Below are 14,834 nucleotides of genomic sequence, written 5' to 3' on the forward strand. Positions count from 1 at the left end.
ACACAGCCTTCCCACCTACCTACCCCATACACAGCCTTCCCACCTACCTACCCCATACACAGCTTTCCCACCTATCTACCCCATACACAGCTTTCCCACCTACCTACCCCATACACAGCCTTCCCACCTACCTACCCCAACCTACCCCATACACAGCCTTCCCACCTACCTACCCCATACACAGCCTTCCCACCTACCTACCCCATACACAGCCTACCCACCTATCTACCCCATACACCCACCAATCCATATCCCCCATCTTATTTTGTGATACTTCCACCTCCTCTTAGATTGTAAGCTCTTGGGGGCAGGGTCCTCTCCTCCTGTATCACTGTCAGTATCTGTCTGTCATTTGCAACCCCCTATTTAATGTACAGCACTGCGTAATATGTTGGTGCTATATAAATCCTGTTTATTAATAATAAATATTTCTAGCCTAATCTGGACTGGGCCCCTTGCTGGACAACTTTTTCCGTACATGCTGGTGGGGTCAAGAGGAAGTTTTATGAATACTTTAGGTACATAGGGTTAATTTGCCAGTAGCTGAGGTTCAGAGGACAAGAAACGCTAAGACAGGTAAGCAAATCTTTCTTAAGGAGGCCATCCATTGGTGGATGGATGCATGAGCACATAACAGATCATTATCTCACAGATATTGATCACTTACCTAGTTTTTGTGCACCCAATGATTTGCTTATTTTGTGCCCAAATGATTCCCCCCTCACCACCAATAGCAGGAAGAGCTCCTTTCTTCCCAGTCTCATTATTGGTGGGCAGAGCAGAGGAAGTGGCACTGAGCAAAAAACTGAAATTCCCACTGAATATTTGATCAATATATCGACCAATCATTAATTGGGAATGGACAATTTTGTAATAGATCTGCATTAGATTTTTCTATCAAATCTAGCTTAAAATCTTTTCTAAATATTGACCAGTATATGGCCAGTGTTACCGCACAGAGTGAATACAATGATGTTTAAGGCTTTACCACCACTAAAGCGGCGACCAGAATCTCCATTCACTTAAATAGAGTAACTGATCACCATGACTGGAAGTGGTATAGATGACCCAATCAGAGTTCACTCAGTGCAGGACTTCTGACAATATAAAACACAACATAAAGTAATGATAAATAACACTCAAAAGGTGTACAATTTTCCAAAAAGTGCACTTCATCCAATTTCAGAAAAAAATCTTCCCACACTTTTAGCCTAAACTGTAGAAAATGCTTTGTGTTTATACTTAATTAAAAAAAAAAAAATAAACACCATAATGGCAAGACCACAATAGTGAGAAATTATGCATGAAAGGTGAAAATCATTCCCAAATTTCCACTTCATAATCAAATTTTAGGCAATTTTCCCGCACTTTTGACTTAAACATCACTAAATATTTTATTTTACATAGGGTGGATAACCTTTTTATGCAATGTAAAATGACCTTCTTTTTGGGGTGAGGGGGTTAAAAACTCTTTATTTTAAAAAGAAAAAAAAAAAAGGGTGAAGCTCCTTCTCATCCCATCCCAGGAGGCATCTGGCTGCTCCTTCTGCGCCTGTCCATCTCAAGCATGCGCAGAAGGAGTTTTTTCTTTTATGGGGAAAAAAAATTCACATGCATGCGCCGTGAGATCAGCACTTGTTTTTTCCCCATTCACAGCAGCCTACCTTACTTTATCTCTTGCCTGTGTAGTGTGAGATCAGGTGAGATCAGGCAAAAGCTGGAAGAGGAAAAAAGAAGATAGCTGTACACTGGCGTGGAGGAAGCACTAGGGTACCGCCATGGTGGACAAAAGACGGCGAGGCACCCGATCTAGGAAAGCTGCAAAGGGATTAAGGGATCTGCGTAAGTTAAGTATAAATACTTGCCAAATTGGGCCTGATTTATTAAAGCTCTCCAAGGCTGGAAAGGATACGTCTTTATCAGTGAAGCTGGGTGATCCAGCAAACCTGGAATGCATCTTTCTAAGTAATTTGCTAGCAAATGTTTTGAATCTTCGAGCAGATTTATTCCAGGTTTGCTGGATCACCCAGTTTCACTGATAAAGTCGTATGCTATCCAGTCTTGGAGAACTTTAATGAATCAGGCCAATTGAGAGAAGGTGAAGATGAGTCCCAAAACTCCACTTAATAATCCAATTTCAGACAAAATATAAAGTGCTCTCTGCTTATACTACAAAAAATATTACACCAAAAAGTACTGATAGATTACACCCATTGGATTCTATTGATAAAGCAGTGCATCTGACTTTCCCTGGTGGGAACTGCCATTGAAACACTTGGACCAGGAAGATTGCTATAGGGGAATGTTTGAGAGAATGTCAGATTCCCTGTTTTATAAATAAAGCGTGAAAATCAGTCCCAAATATAATCCAATTCCAAACACCTTCTGCACTTTTGACACCACAAGGTGAACCCTCCACCTTTTAATAGAAAAGCCATACACCCTCATCCACACCCATCTATTATGCTTGCTGCTTTCTGCAAAAGAAGGGTGTGGAGGAAGGCGAGTGTAAAGTGTGGGAAGAGTTTGTATGAATATTAACTATTGAATGAACTTTTGGATCTGATTTTCACTTTTTAAATGCAAGTGTTTTATTTTTTTTTTTTGAGTATAAGCAATATAAGGAATTTGATATAGAATAGGTTTTTCTAAGCACTTTTAAAGTGGTTTCATGTATGTTTTGCTTTGATTCATAAACATATTATAATTATATACTATAACTGCAATTTTATATGTAAGTGTTATTAACATCAGTTATTCATATCAGGTTGAAAAAAGGAAAAAAAGTCCATTAAATTCAACTATTAAGGAAATAAACATACTAGAAGCCTGCATATTCCAGACAGAACCATATAAGCACACATGATCCAGAGAAAGGCAAAAACAATATATATAAAACATGGTTTATGTTCTTCAACAGGGGAAAAATCCTTCCTCAGCTGATCACCATTTTTGCATTTGAATAAAAATAACTACATTTTTGACCATGGATTAAAGCTCCCCAAGGCTAAAGAGGATACACTTTCATTGTGAAGCTGGGTGATCCAGCAAACCTGGAATGGATCAGGTTCAGGATTCAAAACATTCGCTAGCAAATCCACTCCAGGTTTTCTGGAGCACCCAGCTTCACTGATGAAAGTGTATCCTCTCCAGCCTTAGAGCTTTAATAAATCAGGCCCATTATAGAAGTCATACAGATCGATCCTTTATAAACTCTAAAATGTTATACATCTATGCCTATAATACACCGAAAAAGCCACTAGAGGCCAGTAAGAGTGTATACATGAATGCAAACTCAACACGTGAACAATAAAAGGGGCCACAAACGAATAAATGAACAGCATACACGTTATAATGGAATATAAATAAAAGTTGATCTAAATAACATCATATATCATATGGGCTGAAGTAGATCTAAATGTTTAATCTGGGATTTTTAAATCTTTTTATTTGGGGACCCAATTAAAAAAAATGTTACCCTACTGGAAACAATTAATTTAAATAAAATAATATCAAAAAATAATTGTGATTTATATTCTCATTAACATACCAAAGGTTTGGCCCATATCTCCTGCAGCGTGAACTCCCTCCACAGATTTAATTTGTGTTTTTGGGAGCGGCTTCCTCTTCTTCCTTTTCTTGGAACCTGGAGAACACATTAAATTATTATTCTTCTGCATGATAGCACATCAGTTTTGGTGTCACGCCTTTTGCTATTGGATATATTTTACCAACCATAATTATTTTAACTTATATTTTACCTTCACATGTTTCTCGATCCGGTTTGACGGAAGTTCTGGGGTCTAGATGGTGGTGGCAGGATTCCCTTGCGGGAGATGTTTGAGGTTTGGCCTTTTGTTCGTGGGTTTTGCTTTCATCAGCGTTGGAAGTGTGGGGAAAACTGGTTTCTTGTACCTTCACCTTCTTCCTTTTCCTCCTGTTTGTCCTCTGCAGATTGTAGCCTGTCTGAAATGAGACAATAAAATTAAAAGGTTACATTAATGAACAGGAAAAACAATGGAAACTGATATTAATTTGTGATCACCTCATTTTGTGGACTTCCTTTTATACTTACCTCCTGTCTTTATATACTTTACACAATGTACATGTTCCTCATTCCAATGCCGAGGTGCTGGACAGCCCTCATTGAGGCCCTAAGGTAAGGGTGAATGATGTGAGTGCGGGAAGTCATGGTGATATCTCCTCGGGGGTGGGTCCATGACACCCTGGAGGTCCCTAGTCTTCCTGGTTGTATAGCAAAGTCTTAGAGAACATCTAGGGGACAGCACTAGAGGGAAAGAGATTATTGCAACAAGAGCTGCATTTTTAATTTCTGTTTTATACTGGGGCACCATTTTTTTTAAATTTGCCTTAAGTAGACCCTTCATATCTTTCAATAGTTACAGGGCCCCGAATTATAGGATATACATTAAATTTTTACCTTAGTTTCTCATATTAAAAAGTTTTGATTAATCTAAAAGAAACAATATTGTACAGTTGAACTGAAGGGTTTATGGTAAGCCTAAATCTTCCTATCAGTGTCTCAGATGGGAACCTTCCTCACTTTTAGGAGATTTTATCTCACTTCCTTTTGCTTCTCTGGAACAGGAAGTAAAGCACATGTCCCTGAATAGAATATAGAAAGGCTTTTTAACTTTTTTCTAATTTATTCAAACTAGAAAAAGAAAGTTTCGTTTATGCCTAGGAGTAGCAAAGCAATCTGCAGATCAGCACATTTGCAGGCATTTCCCGTACAATTGTGATGGCGGCATAGTTTTATTTCCCCAAAATATCCATGTGACCAGAAAAAGCATGTCACTTACAGAAACCCGTAATGCAACTGTAATGCAATTGCTTGCAAAAAATGTTTCCCAACCACACCCATTTGATTGAATAGGAGTAGTGGGGAGCAAATCTGATGCACTGCCAACTGCTACAGGTTACTGAGCGTCTCTAAATTAGCCTTAGGAATTGGCCCTCAATGTCAACTTTTTATCTCATACTGGCAACATCACTTTTCACCTTTGGCCTAATCTTCTGTTTGGACCCTATCAGATCACTTGCCTCTGATTTGAAAATCACTTAACCTAAGCTTTGATGTTGCCTTTGGTTGGCCATCATGTTTTAGCCCACTGCGTCACTTGTCCCCATCGAATAGTTTAGATTTTTTTAGCTATTGACTAAGTTACTAGAAAATATTTTCTCAGTTTTTTTATATATACATTTTACCTGTGCCAGTATATTCTGTATTGGCTTTAGAGGTCTTTGTTTGCCACACGGGAATGGTTTGTACTCCACAAGGTCTGTGATTTCCTCACCAGTTGCCTTCCTATTTGGTAGGTCACTGCAAAACAAAAGGTATCTGTTGAAATAAAGTGTCCCATGATATCTACATCTTTGTAGTAACATTTCATGTCATTATTTCATTACTCTTCTCATTACATTTTCTCTAATATAGAGGAGTGGTTGACAAAAGCAAACATTTTTTCCTTGCGGTCCGGTTGTCCGTATTGTCCAATAAATCTGTAGTACTTGGCTATACTTGTAATGCTTTTCATTTTCTACTTTACACTGGATCTGGTGTTTCCCTGGTTCAGACTAAATAAGTCACTCACTGTCCTGGCACTGACCATGGTCATCATGGCCTTACAGGAGCCTGGTAGACCTTCCTGGGGGTGCGCGTGGCCCCATTACAAAAGTATAGAGGTGATCAAAATCCAATGCCAGCTCACAAAAACTGAAGAACGTTCTGCCTCAAGAAAGTTGGCGATCAGACAGTATATCTTTTTTGGATAAACATTCAGTACGATCAAGAGTTAGAACTTAGATATTGCGATTTTGCTTCAAAATCTTTTAGCATTTCATTCATTGCTCTTGACCCACTTGTACTTCACCTTAGCAAGGAAAGAGTTCTTCAATTTGCCAACTGTGTAATATTTAATGACCGAATCGACAAACCAATGGAGAACTTTCAAAGGCTTACCTCAATGCTTTATTGATTTGACAGATCAGTTGGTCCAGGTAGTAAAGTATAGTCCTCAATGGGTGGATAGGATGAAGGATAGATTATTGCCCACATAAAGTAAAGCATTCAGTATGATCAAGCGTTCAAATTTAGCTCTTGGTATTTTATTCATTGCCATAGACATGTGTGGACTCACGTGTATCTCACCCTAACAACTAATGGTTTTCCCAGGTTGCCAACTATGGATTTTTTTAAGGGCCCAACGGACAAAATCTGGAGAAATTTATGAAAGCTGCCTAATGCCTTAATAGTTTGGCAGATCAGTTGGTCCAGACAGCGCTGTACATATCATCAATGGGTGGACAGGATAGATGATTGTCCTCATCAAGTTATTCAGCACCGCCAAATGTTAAATCTTGGCTCTTGTGATACTTCTTCATTGCCCTTTGACATTGCATTCATTATTATAGAAATGGGTAGACCCATCTGTATCTCAACTTAACAAGACAAGGGTTCCCCCACTTGCCAACTCTGTATTATTTAAGCACCCAATGGACAAAAATCTGGGGAACATTTTGAAGGCTCATTTCAATGCCATCTTGATTTGTCAGATAAGTTGGTCCAGGATGAATGGAGATGTTACTCATATTGTTGCATATGTCAAGCTTGCTATATAGCCATGGATCCTAAACTTGGTTCTGTGTACCCATAAGACCCCTACACTTGAGTGAAGTACATATGAGTGACCTCATATGACTTTATCCCAGAAGATGTTCCTGCTGATTGACATCAATTTAGTTCAGCAAGAGCGGGTTCCTCTTTCCTGTAAGTTTCCATTTCTTGGTCTCCACTTTTTGACCACAACCATGTTATTCTACCAAAGTTGGTACCCTATTTTATCTCATCAAGGACATATTTTTCATCTCCTCCTCATTCCAAGGTGATTGCTCATATTTGACATTGTGAAGACATTGGGAAATATTCTGTTTTCTACTCTTTCCTTCTGCAAGTTCACTTGTTTTTTGTCTTTCCAGTTATTTTCTCTTCATGGTAAGTTAAATAAGAAGAGTACTTCATTGCTCGTTGGTATACAAACTTGCAAGTATACCATGGAAAACCACCAAAACCAAAGTGTTTCAATTTTGAATTATGATATTTCTATTTTTCTAAACATATACCTAATCTTCACCTTTTGCCCCCTCAATATCTACTTCATTTTTGGTTCAGTTCTTTTTATAACACTTGAATAAAGGTTTGTAATTTCTACCTGGTATTCCATGGTTTTACGGAAGTTCTGTGATGTATGTTTTCTCTTTGTTCTGTGCTTTCTGGTAACACACTAGGGCTGAGTATAGAATAGTTAAGCATTACTGACTTTAAAATCCAACGTAATCCCTTCAGAATCATCCAATCATAATGGGAATGGAGATCGGTAGTCGCAGAGCACGGTTCCTGTGGAATCAAAATCATGAGATTACTTGTAAGTATACAAATCTTTTACATTATTTTGCATCTAAATTCTCCAGAAAATGTTTTTGGCTTCTTTTTTTAAATTAATTATGGTAACTTGCAACTTTAATTGTAATGCTTAGTTTCAAAGTACTATAAATTTTGTTTAAATTTTAAATGGTGTGGCTCTGAGCGGACATAATGGTACTCCCCTTGAAAATGTAGTTTTTATATTGGTCAGTTTTTTTAATTTGAGATAAACTTTGCCTGCTATATGGCCAAGGTACATATATTCTGTAATATAAACTATTTTACCCCATATCTACTTTTAATGAAACATAAAAAAACAAGAAAACTACATTGACTTGAATATAAACCTAAGGCACTCATGCGTCTGACACTACTAACATTCAAAACAGCAATGAACAAAAATGCTAAAAAAATTAATGTGAATAAATGTATCTATAGTGTGTTATTTTTAATACATTGTGTGGGTTACCTCCAGGTACTCTGGTTTCCTCCCACATTTCAAAAACATGCAGTTAGAATATTTTGCTTCCCCCCAAAAAAATAACCCTAGACCGTTGTATAAACCCACAGTAGGAATATTAGATTGTGAGCTCCTTTTAGGCCCAGTTAGTGACAGGACTATGGACTTTGTACAGCACTGCGTAATATGTCGGTGCTATATAAATTCTGTGTAATATTATATTTAAAAGGGAATAAAAAACAAAATCACATAGGCTCAGTGTATACAGTTTCCCCTTTTTACAGGGTAAAGTAGTTTGTCATTTTCTCTTAAATGATCATTTGTACAATATTGCTGGACACCTGTAGATGTTGCTGTGTCCTCATGTAAAGTGTGTACCAAACTCTAATATTGTGTCAGACAGCAGGAGTTTGTTATACACTTTACATGAGAACACAGTGTCATCTAGTGGTGTGGCCCAATTATAAACCAAGATCCTTTAATGCCATTTTCAGATCAGAAACATCTTAGTATATACTCGAAAAACATTGTAAAAAACAACGTACAATTCTGCAAAGCGTTTTGTTTTCATTCACCAACTTTTCTAATGACAGCAGCTCAATAATTTCACTGGGTAGAAGTGCACAGGCTTTGTCTTGTTTATTAGCTAATCTGTAAGAAAAGACTGTTTTAATGCAGGCATTGAAAAAACAAGTTTAGAAAAATAACTTTGCCATAATCAATGATTGGGAAATAAGATTATCCACTTCCCTACTGATATTTTAGTTTTTTTTTTTTAACATATTGTAGTTAGACCTCATCTGAAATATGCAGTCCAGTTTTGGGCACCAGTTCACAAAAATGACATTGTGGAATTGGAGAGAGTGTAGGAAATAGCAACTAAACTAATAAAAGGAATGGAGGAGCTCAGCTATGAGGAGAGATTAGCTGAACAGAATCTATTCTCCCTTGAGAAGAGATGTATAAGGGGGGATATGATCACCCTGTATAAATATATAAACGGTCCACATAGAGAACTCTCTTCCCAATTATTCACTGTAAGGTCATTACAAAGAACAAGGGGGCGCTCTTTGTGTTTGGAGGAAAAGAAGTTTAAGCTCCAGATAAGGAAGGGATTCTTCACTGTAAGGTCTGTGAAAATGTGGATTCGGCTCCCTTGGGAAGTAGTTTCAGCAACTACTATAGATTGCTATAGGAAAAATGTCCATAGGGTTTCATATCTTGAATATGTTTATTTCCCTAGCTGTTGAACTTGATAGACTTTTGTCTTTTTTCAACCGTACTATGTAATTGTGGCTGCCAATGGCCACACGTATGTTGTTTTCTTACAGGGCCATAGAATCTGGGATAGCAAGAAGGATCTCAGTGGGCCTCCCTATCCCACCACAGTACATGCTGGGTTTTCATGGTGGCCAGATAGGTATGTCTGGAGCAAAGGGGAGTAAGAGGTCTTAGTTTTGGAGTTAGTAGTTAAGTTACAGGCACCAGTACTGGGCAGCTCCTGGTTGTAATGGGGAAATACTTGTCCAGCGGTCCACCCCTAGTTACCTAAAAAACTTCAGGTTCTTGACCTCAGCCCTACTAAACACCTTTGAGATAAAATGGAACATCAATTGCAAGACAGGTCTTCTTACTCAACAATAGTATCTGATCTCACCGGTGCTTACATTCCCACAGACACCCTCCAATAACATATGGAAAGCCTTCTTAGAACAGTGGAAGCTGCTATGGTTGCAAATTTGGGGGCCAACTACATATAGACGACATATAGACTATAGTTTTGGATGTCCCACAAGCTCATATAGACATGATGGTCTGGTTTACTCAAACCTTTGATCATATGGTCTACATGATACACAAAAGTGATACAAGATGGAAGAAAATCCTATAAAAACCACAGAAGGATATAACTATACACTAGAACTTACAATAAAAGTGGCTTCCCCGACACTTTTGGGTGTTTGAGGACATACAGGAGGACATTTGCAACTTCCTCCAAGCGTCCCGGATCACTGGAATCCACTAAAAAGACAAATGCGTGGGCTTGGGGATAATACAGCCTCCAGCTGGCTCTACCCTTCTGTCCACTGGGCAGCTCGAGAAGAGTTAGATTAAAGTGGTCAAGGCGAAGATGGGTTTTCAGAGGATCAGGTGATGGAGAGATCTGGGATGGACAAACTAGAAAGAGAAAATAAATACAGTTAAAAGAACAAAAAATGGATTTTGGATTTGCAAACTTTTTGTAAAATAAAGTGTTGCCCAATCTGTGCAAAAAATTTGAGAACAGTCTTTGCTGAAATATATACCTTTAATTTGGAGCTTCCCCTGCAGTACCTCATCATGGGAAACCTGTAACAATAAATACTGAATATCTTTGCCCCGCCCCTGAGGAGTCATCCACACAGTATCCCATATTTACTGTGTAAAGGTTCATAAAGAAACAATGGTGTCATGAAGTCAGTACTTCCATCGGGGACCGGCAAGCCAAGGGGGAAAGTGGAGGATCTTATAGGATCATGTTTTCTTCAAAAATACAGGTGGTACTTAGGCTTAAGTTTGGAGGCTGGGGGCTTTAATGCCCCATCGAGGCAAACAACTAAAAAAAAGGTTTACATACGTATCAGCTGTGATGCAGCTGCCCCTGACCGACAACACATTCAGGCCCTGAACTTCCGCCGACTATTCATTAATTAAGCCCTGAAGTCTGTCCTAGATCCAACACCACCTGTGATTGAATTAGACCGACTTCAAGGGGCAATACAGTAGAGCCCCAGCGGCTCAGACCATGGCTCTTCCTTCTTCCAATGTGACAAGCTTGCTGATGAAATGCACATGGGCCATGGGGTAGGTCTAAAAGAATATATCCTTCCATTGGATAAAAACAGATAACGTAAGTGCAGGTTGGCACTGTATGCAATGGTTGTGAGCCCATTGTTAAGGTACACAATTTGCAGTGTTGCCATTGGGAAACCAATCACATGTTAGTTTCGAGAAGTAGCAGCTGTCTTCTGTATGTAAGAAGTATTTTATGATCTTACCTCTCTTGATGACTCTTATTACGGAACTTTTCCCTGAATTTTCCAACCCCATGAAGAGAATTGTAACATTCCTGCAAGACAAATTCCCCTTATTTTAACCCTGATTACATAATTAAAATAGAAACATAATATACATAAAATATGGTGTCATCTTAAAGGCCACTTTTTCTATTTTTGCCATACCTGATTGGCTCTTTCTTTTTCAGTACCCAATGCCAACAGTGAGAAAACAGATGGAACATTTTCCAGGGCCTGAAAACAAAAACAAAGCAAATAGAAACCATAAATAAACTGTGTTACTATGTTTGACTGTATATAATCTTTTTTGTGAAAAAAATATTTTACCTGGAACACTTCCTGTTGCAGGCTGACAACATTAAGCCACTGCCTTTCAACCAGCAACTTGGTTGTCACCCTGCCATGTGAGAGGTTTAGCATTTCATGGTGACCCCATTTTGTTGACTAGAGCAACCTCCCTTAAAACAGATCTTCCTCTCTTTGATGCCGGCTCTGACTGTGACATCTGCTGCTAGGATGGAGCTCCGATTATCTCTTCTTCTACTAATTGGCCTCCATTATAAATTGGTTCAGACTTTGTTTTCTGCATTTAGTTTGTTGTCTATCGTGACCATCTGGTATATCCTTGGCCAGGCTTGTCAGCAGCCAGCCCTGATCTTTGACCTGTCCTGACTGTGACTTCATCTGGTAATTTACATTGTTCTGTCTTTCTCAGTAATCCTAAGAGCTGCACTGTTCAGACATCAGATTTTTGTCCCTTTCCTGTTCATTTCCAATAACAGGATCATTTATAGAGAGAAAAGAGGGAGGATGCAGCAGAATGTTCCCCGCAGCATCCCTCCCTATTGGATAATTGCGACCATTTCAGACCTGCAGTGAGCTGCAGAGTTTTGCCGTGGGATTAAGTAAATGGGAGATGTTGTAAATCATTTCTTGCTTCCACCTGTGGCCAATATCTGTAAATAAATTCCCAAAAGCAACTTGTTACTATTGGCCACACAGTTGTTCTCTGAAGATTTGCTCTTTGGCTGTGGACGCAAGCAAATCTGGTGATCCGTGGTTCTGCCACTCTTCATTCAGGGGCAGCAAATTGCTTCATAGGTAACCAGATGCGGCTGTTGCCAATCACATGGATTCACTGACATCACTAAATAAGACATACGCATACTAGATTTTCACCCGAGAGGAACTTAATCGTTCGTCTCAGACAACAATTTTCAAATGTTCCCATCTAGCTTTACTCCCACGGCACCCTCAGATGTTTCGGTGTAAATGAGAAACCTTTAGATCCTGCACCCTAAGAAAAGCTATCTGCCAAGTTCCTTCTGACAACATTTTTATCACATCCCAAATAGACTGTTGAACCGCTCAACAAACATAGTACAGGGACTTTAAAGATACATAAAATCACAATAAATTATTTTTATAACATCTTAACATTTGCATAAAAACATGCATGACCATCATCATAATTGTATACAGATTGCATAGATTTAACATGTGTTTCTCAACGCGTTTCGCACCACGGCTTCATCAGGGGAAACTCCTTCCAATGTATGCCAAACCACTAATCACTTCTATATGGTATCACCATGTAGGGAAATTCAATGCCATAAAAAAGGATCGGAACGGGTGATAGGCTTCCAGAACTCCACAAAAAAGATTTCGTTTGTCAAGTATCACTGTAAAACGCAATTTTAAAGCCCCTGGAAATGTTTTGTAAAGTGAAAATTGCTGGCGTAGGTTTGTTCTGCAGTGGAACATACGGGAAAATGTCCAAAAAAAATCACAAAATATGAAGGTTTTGGTAAATAAAAGTGAAAAATCAATGGGGGAAATGTGTTTCCTCTCATTCTGCAGCAAGACAATGACCCCAGACACAGCAAAAATTAAAATAATAATACCTGAGCCAGTGAATACACGCAAACACAAAAGAACAGAATATTGCCAAGGCCGATTCCCCAGGGTACCTGGAACAGCATACAATGTGAGCAGGGGAGCAGAACCTAATTATAATTTTTCCTGGTTAGAGCCCCTGGTATGTTTTTTTTTGTTTTGCTGGGTGGGGGTAGTAGTAGTTTAGGGGGGGCATTGTTTCAAGCCTTAAAATTGGTCTTGAAGGTATTAAAGTAATACTTGGTGATCATGCAAGGGTTGGTTTGATTCAGGGACTTCCTGTTATAAGGTGACAACTGTCTCTAAACTGTGCTCCCATGTTGTCACCCATCACATGTGGTCCCTGGTGGAGAATAGAAGCAGCTGTGTCAAGACACTTGCATGGTTCCACTATAAGGGAACCAATCCTGAGCAAGTGGCTGCAAAGAGTCTGTGGGATTTCCTCTGACTTCCTATTCTGTTTCTAGACAGGAAGTTTATTCACATGTCTGGGTGTAAAATTACCCCCTCCTACCTCTTGTTCTCCATCCTGCACATTTTTTTTTTACATTGTGACTCAAAATCCCAGTTCCATGTGCAGCCGAACCATAAAGCTAAAGATTTTATTGTACTTGTTGGACTCTGATGGTCTCTGTGCATTGACATCACTGCTACAGGCTCCTTTTCTGGACTCAGAGAGTACCCTGCCCATGGGCAGCCAATAGGAAATGGCCATGTTATGCAAATGGGGACATGGACACTTGAAAAGGACTCACTTGCTGTACGAGGCTGGAAAAGCACCATGTGACCATAAAATGGACATTTCTATTTTTTTTTGAATTGACAACAATCAAAGGGGGGCAAATTGGATACGGAAACTCAGACATCAACTTTAAAATAAATCTGCTTATTAGGACAGACAAATAGAAACCCAATAGGGTTTTTCATCATTGTATAAAAATAAGTAAATATTTCCCTGCAGAACATATTTATTAGTTTTATACAGATTACTTTTTGATAGATGATCTGGGGGACCTGGGGCTCCTTTAAACAAAGTCATTTGTAGAATTGGCCACATAGGTTAGAAGGAAGCCAATGACAATATAGAAAGATGTCGCCTATAGTAAGAGCAGTGATAAACTCTTAATTAATCAGATCACTGGATCAGCCTTCCCCGACTTTTTTAAGATGGAGGAACCCTTGAAATAACTTTCGGGTCTTCAGGGAACCCCTCCTATAATTATTATATCCACAGCTCACAGTACATTAGTGTGGTGGTCAGTGGGAAGAATTCCTCTTACAAAAGATCATTGGGGTCACATAAACTGATCTGAACTGCACAAACTGCTCCTTGCTCAAGGAACGCCCAGCAACCTCTGGAGGAACCCTGGTTGGGAAACATTGCCCAAAATTTGGACTGATGATTTGGTGAATGTTTTGATAGATCGCAAGGAAGAGGTAAAACAAAACTTACCCAAATTTATTTCCTGCCGGCCACTCGGCTCCCTCCATGGCATCTTGTTTGTAATCCTAAATCCTGATTCCTTTAGTTTACAGCTAATCTGACAGAAGGAGATAAGAGGATTCTGAGAGGTCTGAAGGGAGGGAAGAAATGTGTTGGTTCACTGAGCCGCCAATGGCTGACCTAATTAATCTCTTCAACAACATTGTCCACTCAACAACGTAAATCTTAATTGTTGTGGCTTGGGGCTCATTTGTGGGGCCACTGGCCATCTAATGCATCAAAAAAGCTCTCATGGTGATCAGTATTTCCATAATGGAAACCTGCCCTACATCTCCAAAATCTGCCCCTACCTGTCCCCAGAGACCACCAAACTCATTGTACACGCTCCTATCATCTCTCCTCTGGACTACTGTAACCTCCTCGTCTCTGGTATTCCACTATTCCACATGCTGCAGCCAGACTCATCCATCCTTCCCACCTACTTACCCACCTACCTACATACCTGATACACAGCCTTCCCACCTACCTACCCCA

General features: G+C 39.2%; 1 protein-coding gene across 1 annotated transcript in view; it reads right to left on the reverse strand.

Annotated features, from left to right (window-relative positions):
- The window catches only part of LOC140343716 (ADP-ribosylation factor-like protein 13A), a 16,968-nt gene extending 2,576 nt beyond the window's left edge, over window positions 1–14,392 (reverse strand). Inside the window, exons 1-9 of the mRNA XM_072430574.1 lie at window positions 14,310–14,392; window positions 11,126–11,194; window positions 10,943–11,013; window positions 9,833–10,082; window positions 8,450–8,555; window positions 7,233–7,417; window positions 5,230–5,344; window positions 3,762–3,966; window positions 3,551–3,646 (exon numbers count right to left, since the gene is read on the reverse strand). Coding sequence (XP_072286675.1) covers window positions 3,551–3,646; window positions 3,762–3,966; window positions 5,230–5,344; window positions 7,233–7,417; window positions 8,450–8,555; window positions 9,833–10,082; window positions 10,943–11,013; window positions 11,126–11,194; window positions 14,310–14,347 — 1,135 coding nt within the window. The 5' untranslated portion in view covers window positions 14,348–14,392. The remainder of the gene's footprint in view (window positions 1–3,550; window positions 3,647–3,761; window positions 3,967–5,229; window positions 5,345–7,232; window positions 7,418–8,449; window positions 8,556–9,832; window positions 10,083–10,942; window positions 11,014–11,125; window positions 11,195–14,309) is intronic.
- Between the last annotated feature and the right edge of the window lie 442 nt (window positions 14,393–14,834).

This window comes from Pyxicephalus adspersus, chromosome Z (assembly GCF_032062135.1).
Source record: "Pyxicephalus adspersus chromosome Z, UCB_Pads_2.0, whole genome shotgun sequence".
Taxonomy (NCBI): domain Eukaryota; kingdom Metazoa; phylum Chordata; class Amphibia; order Anura; family Pyxicephalidae; genus Pyxicephalus; species Pyxicephalus adspersus.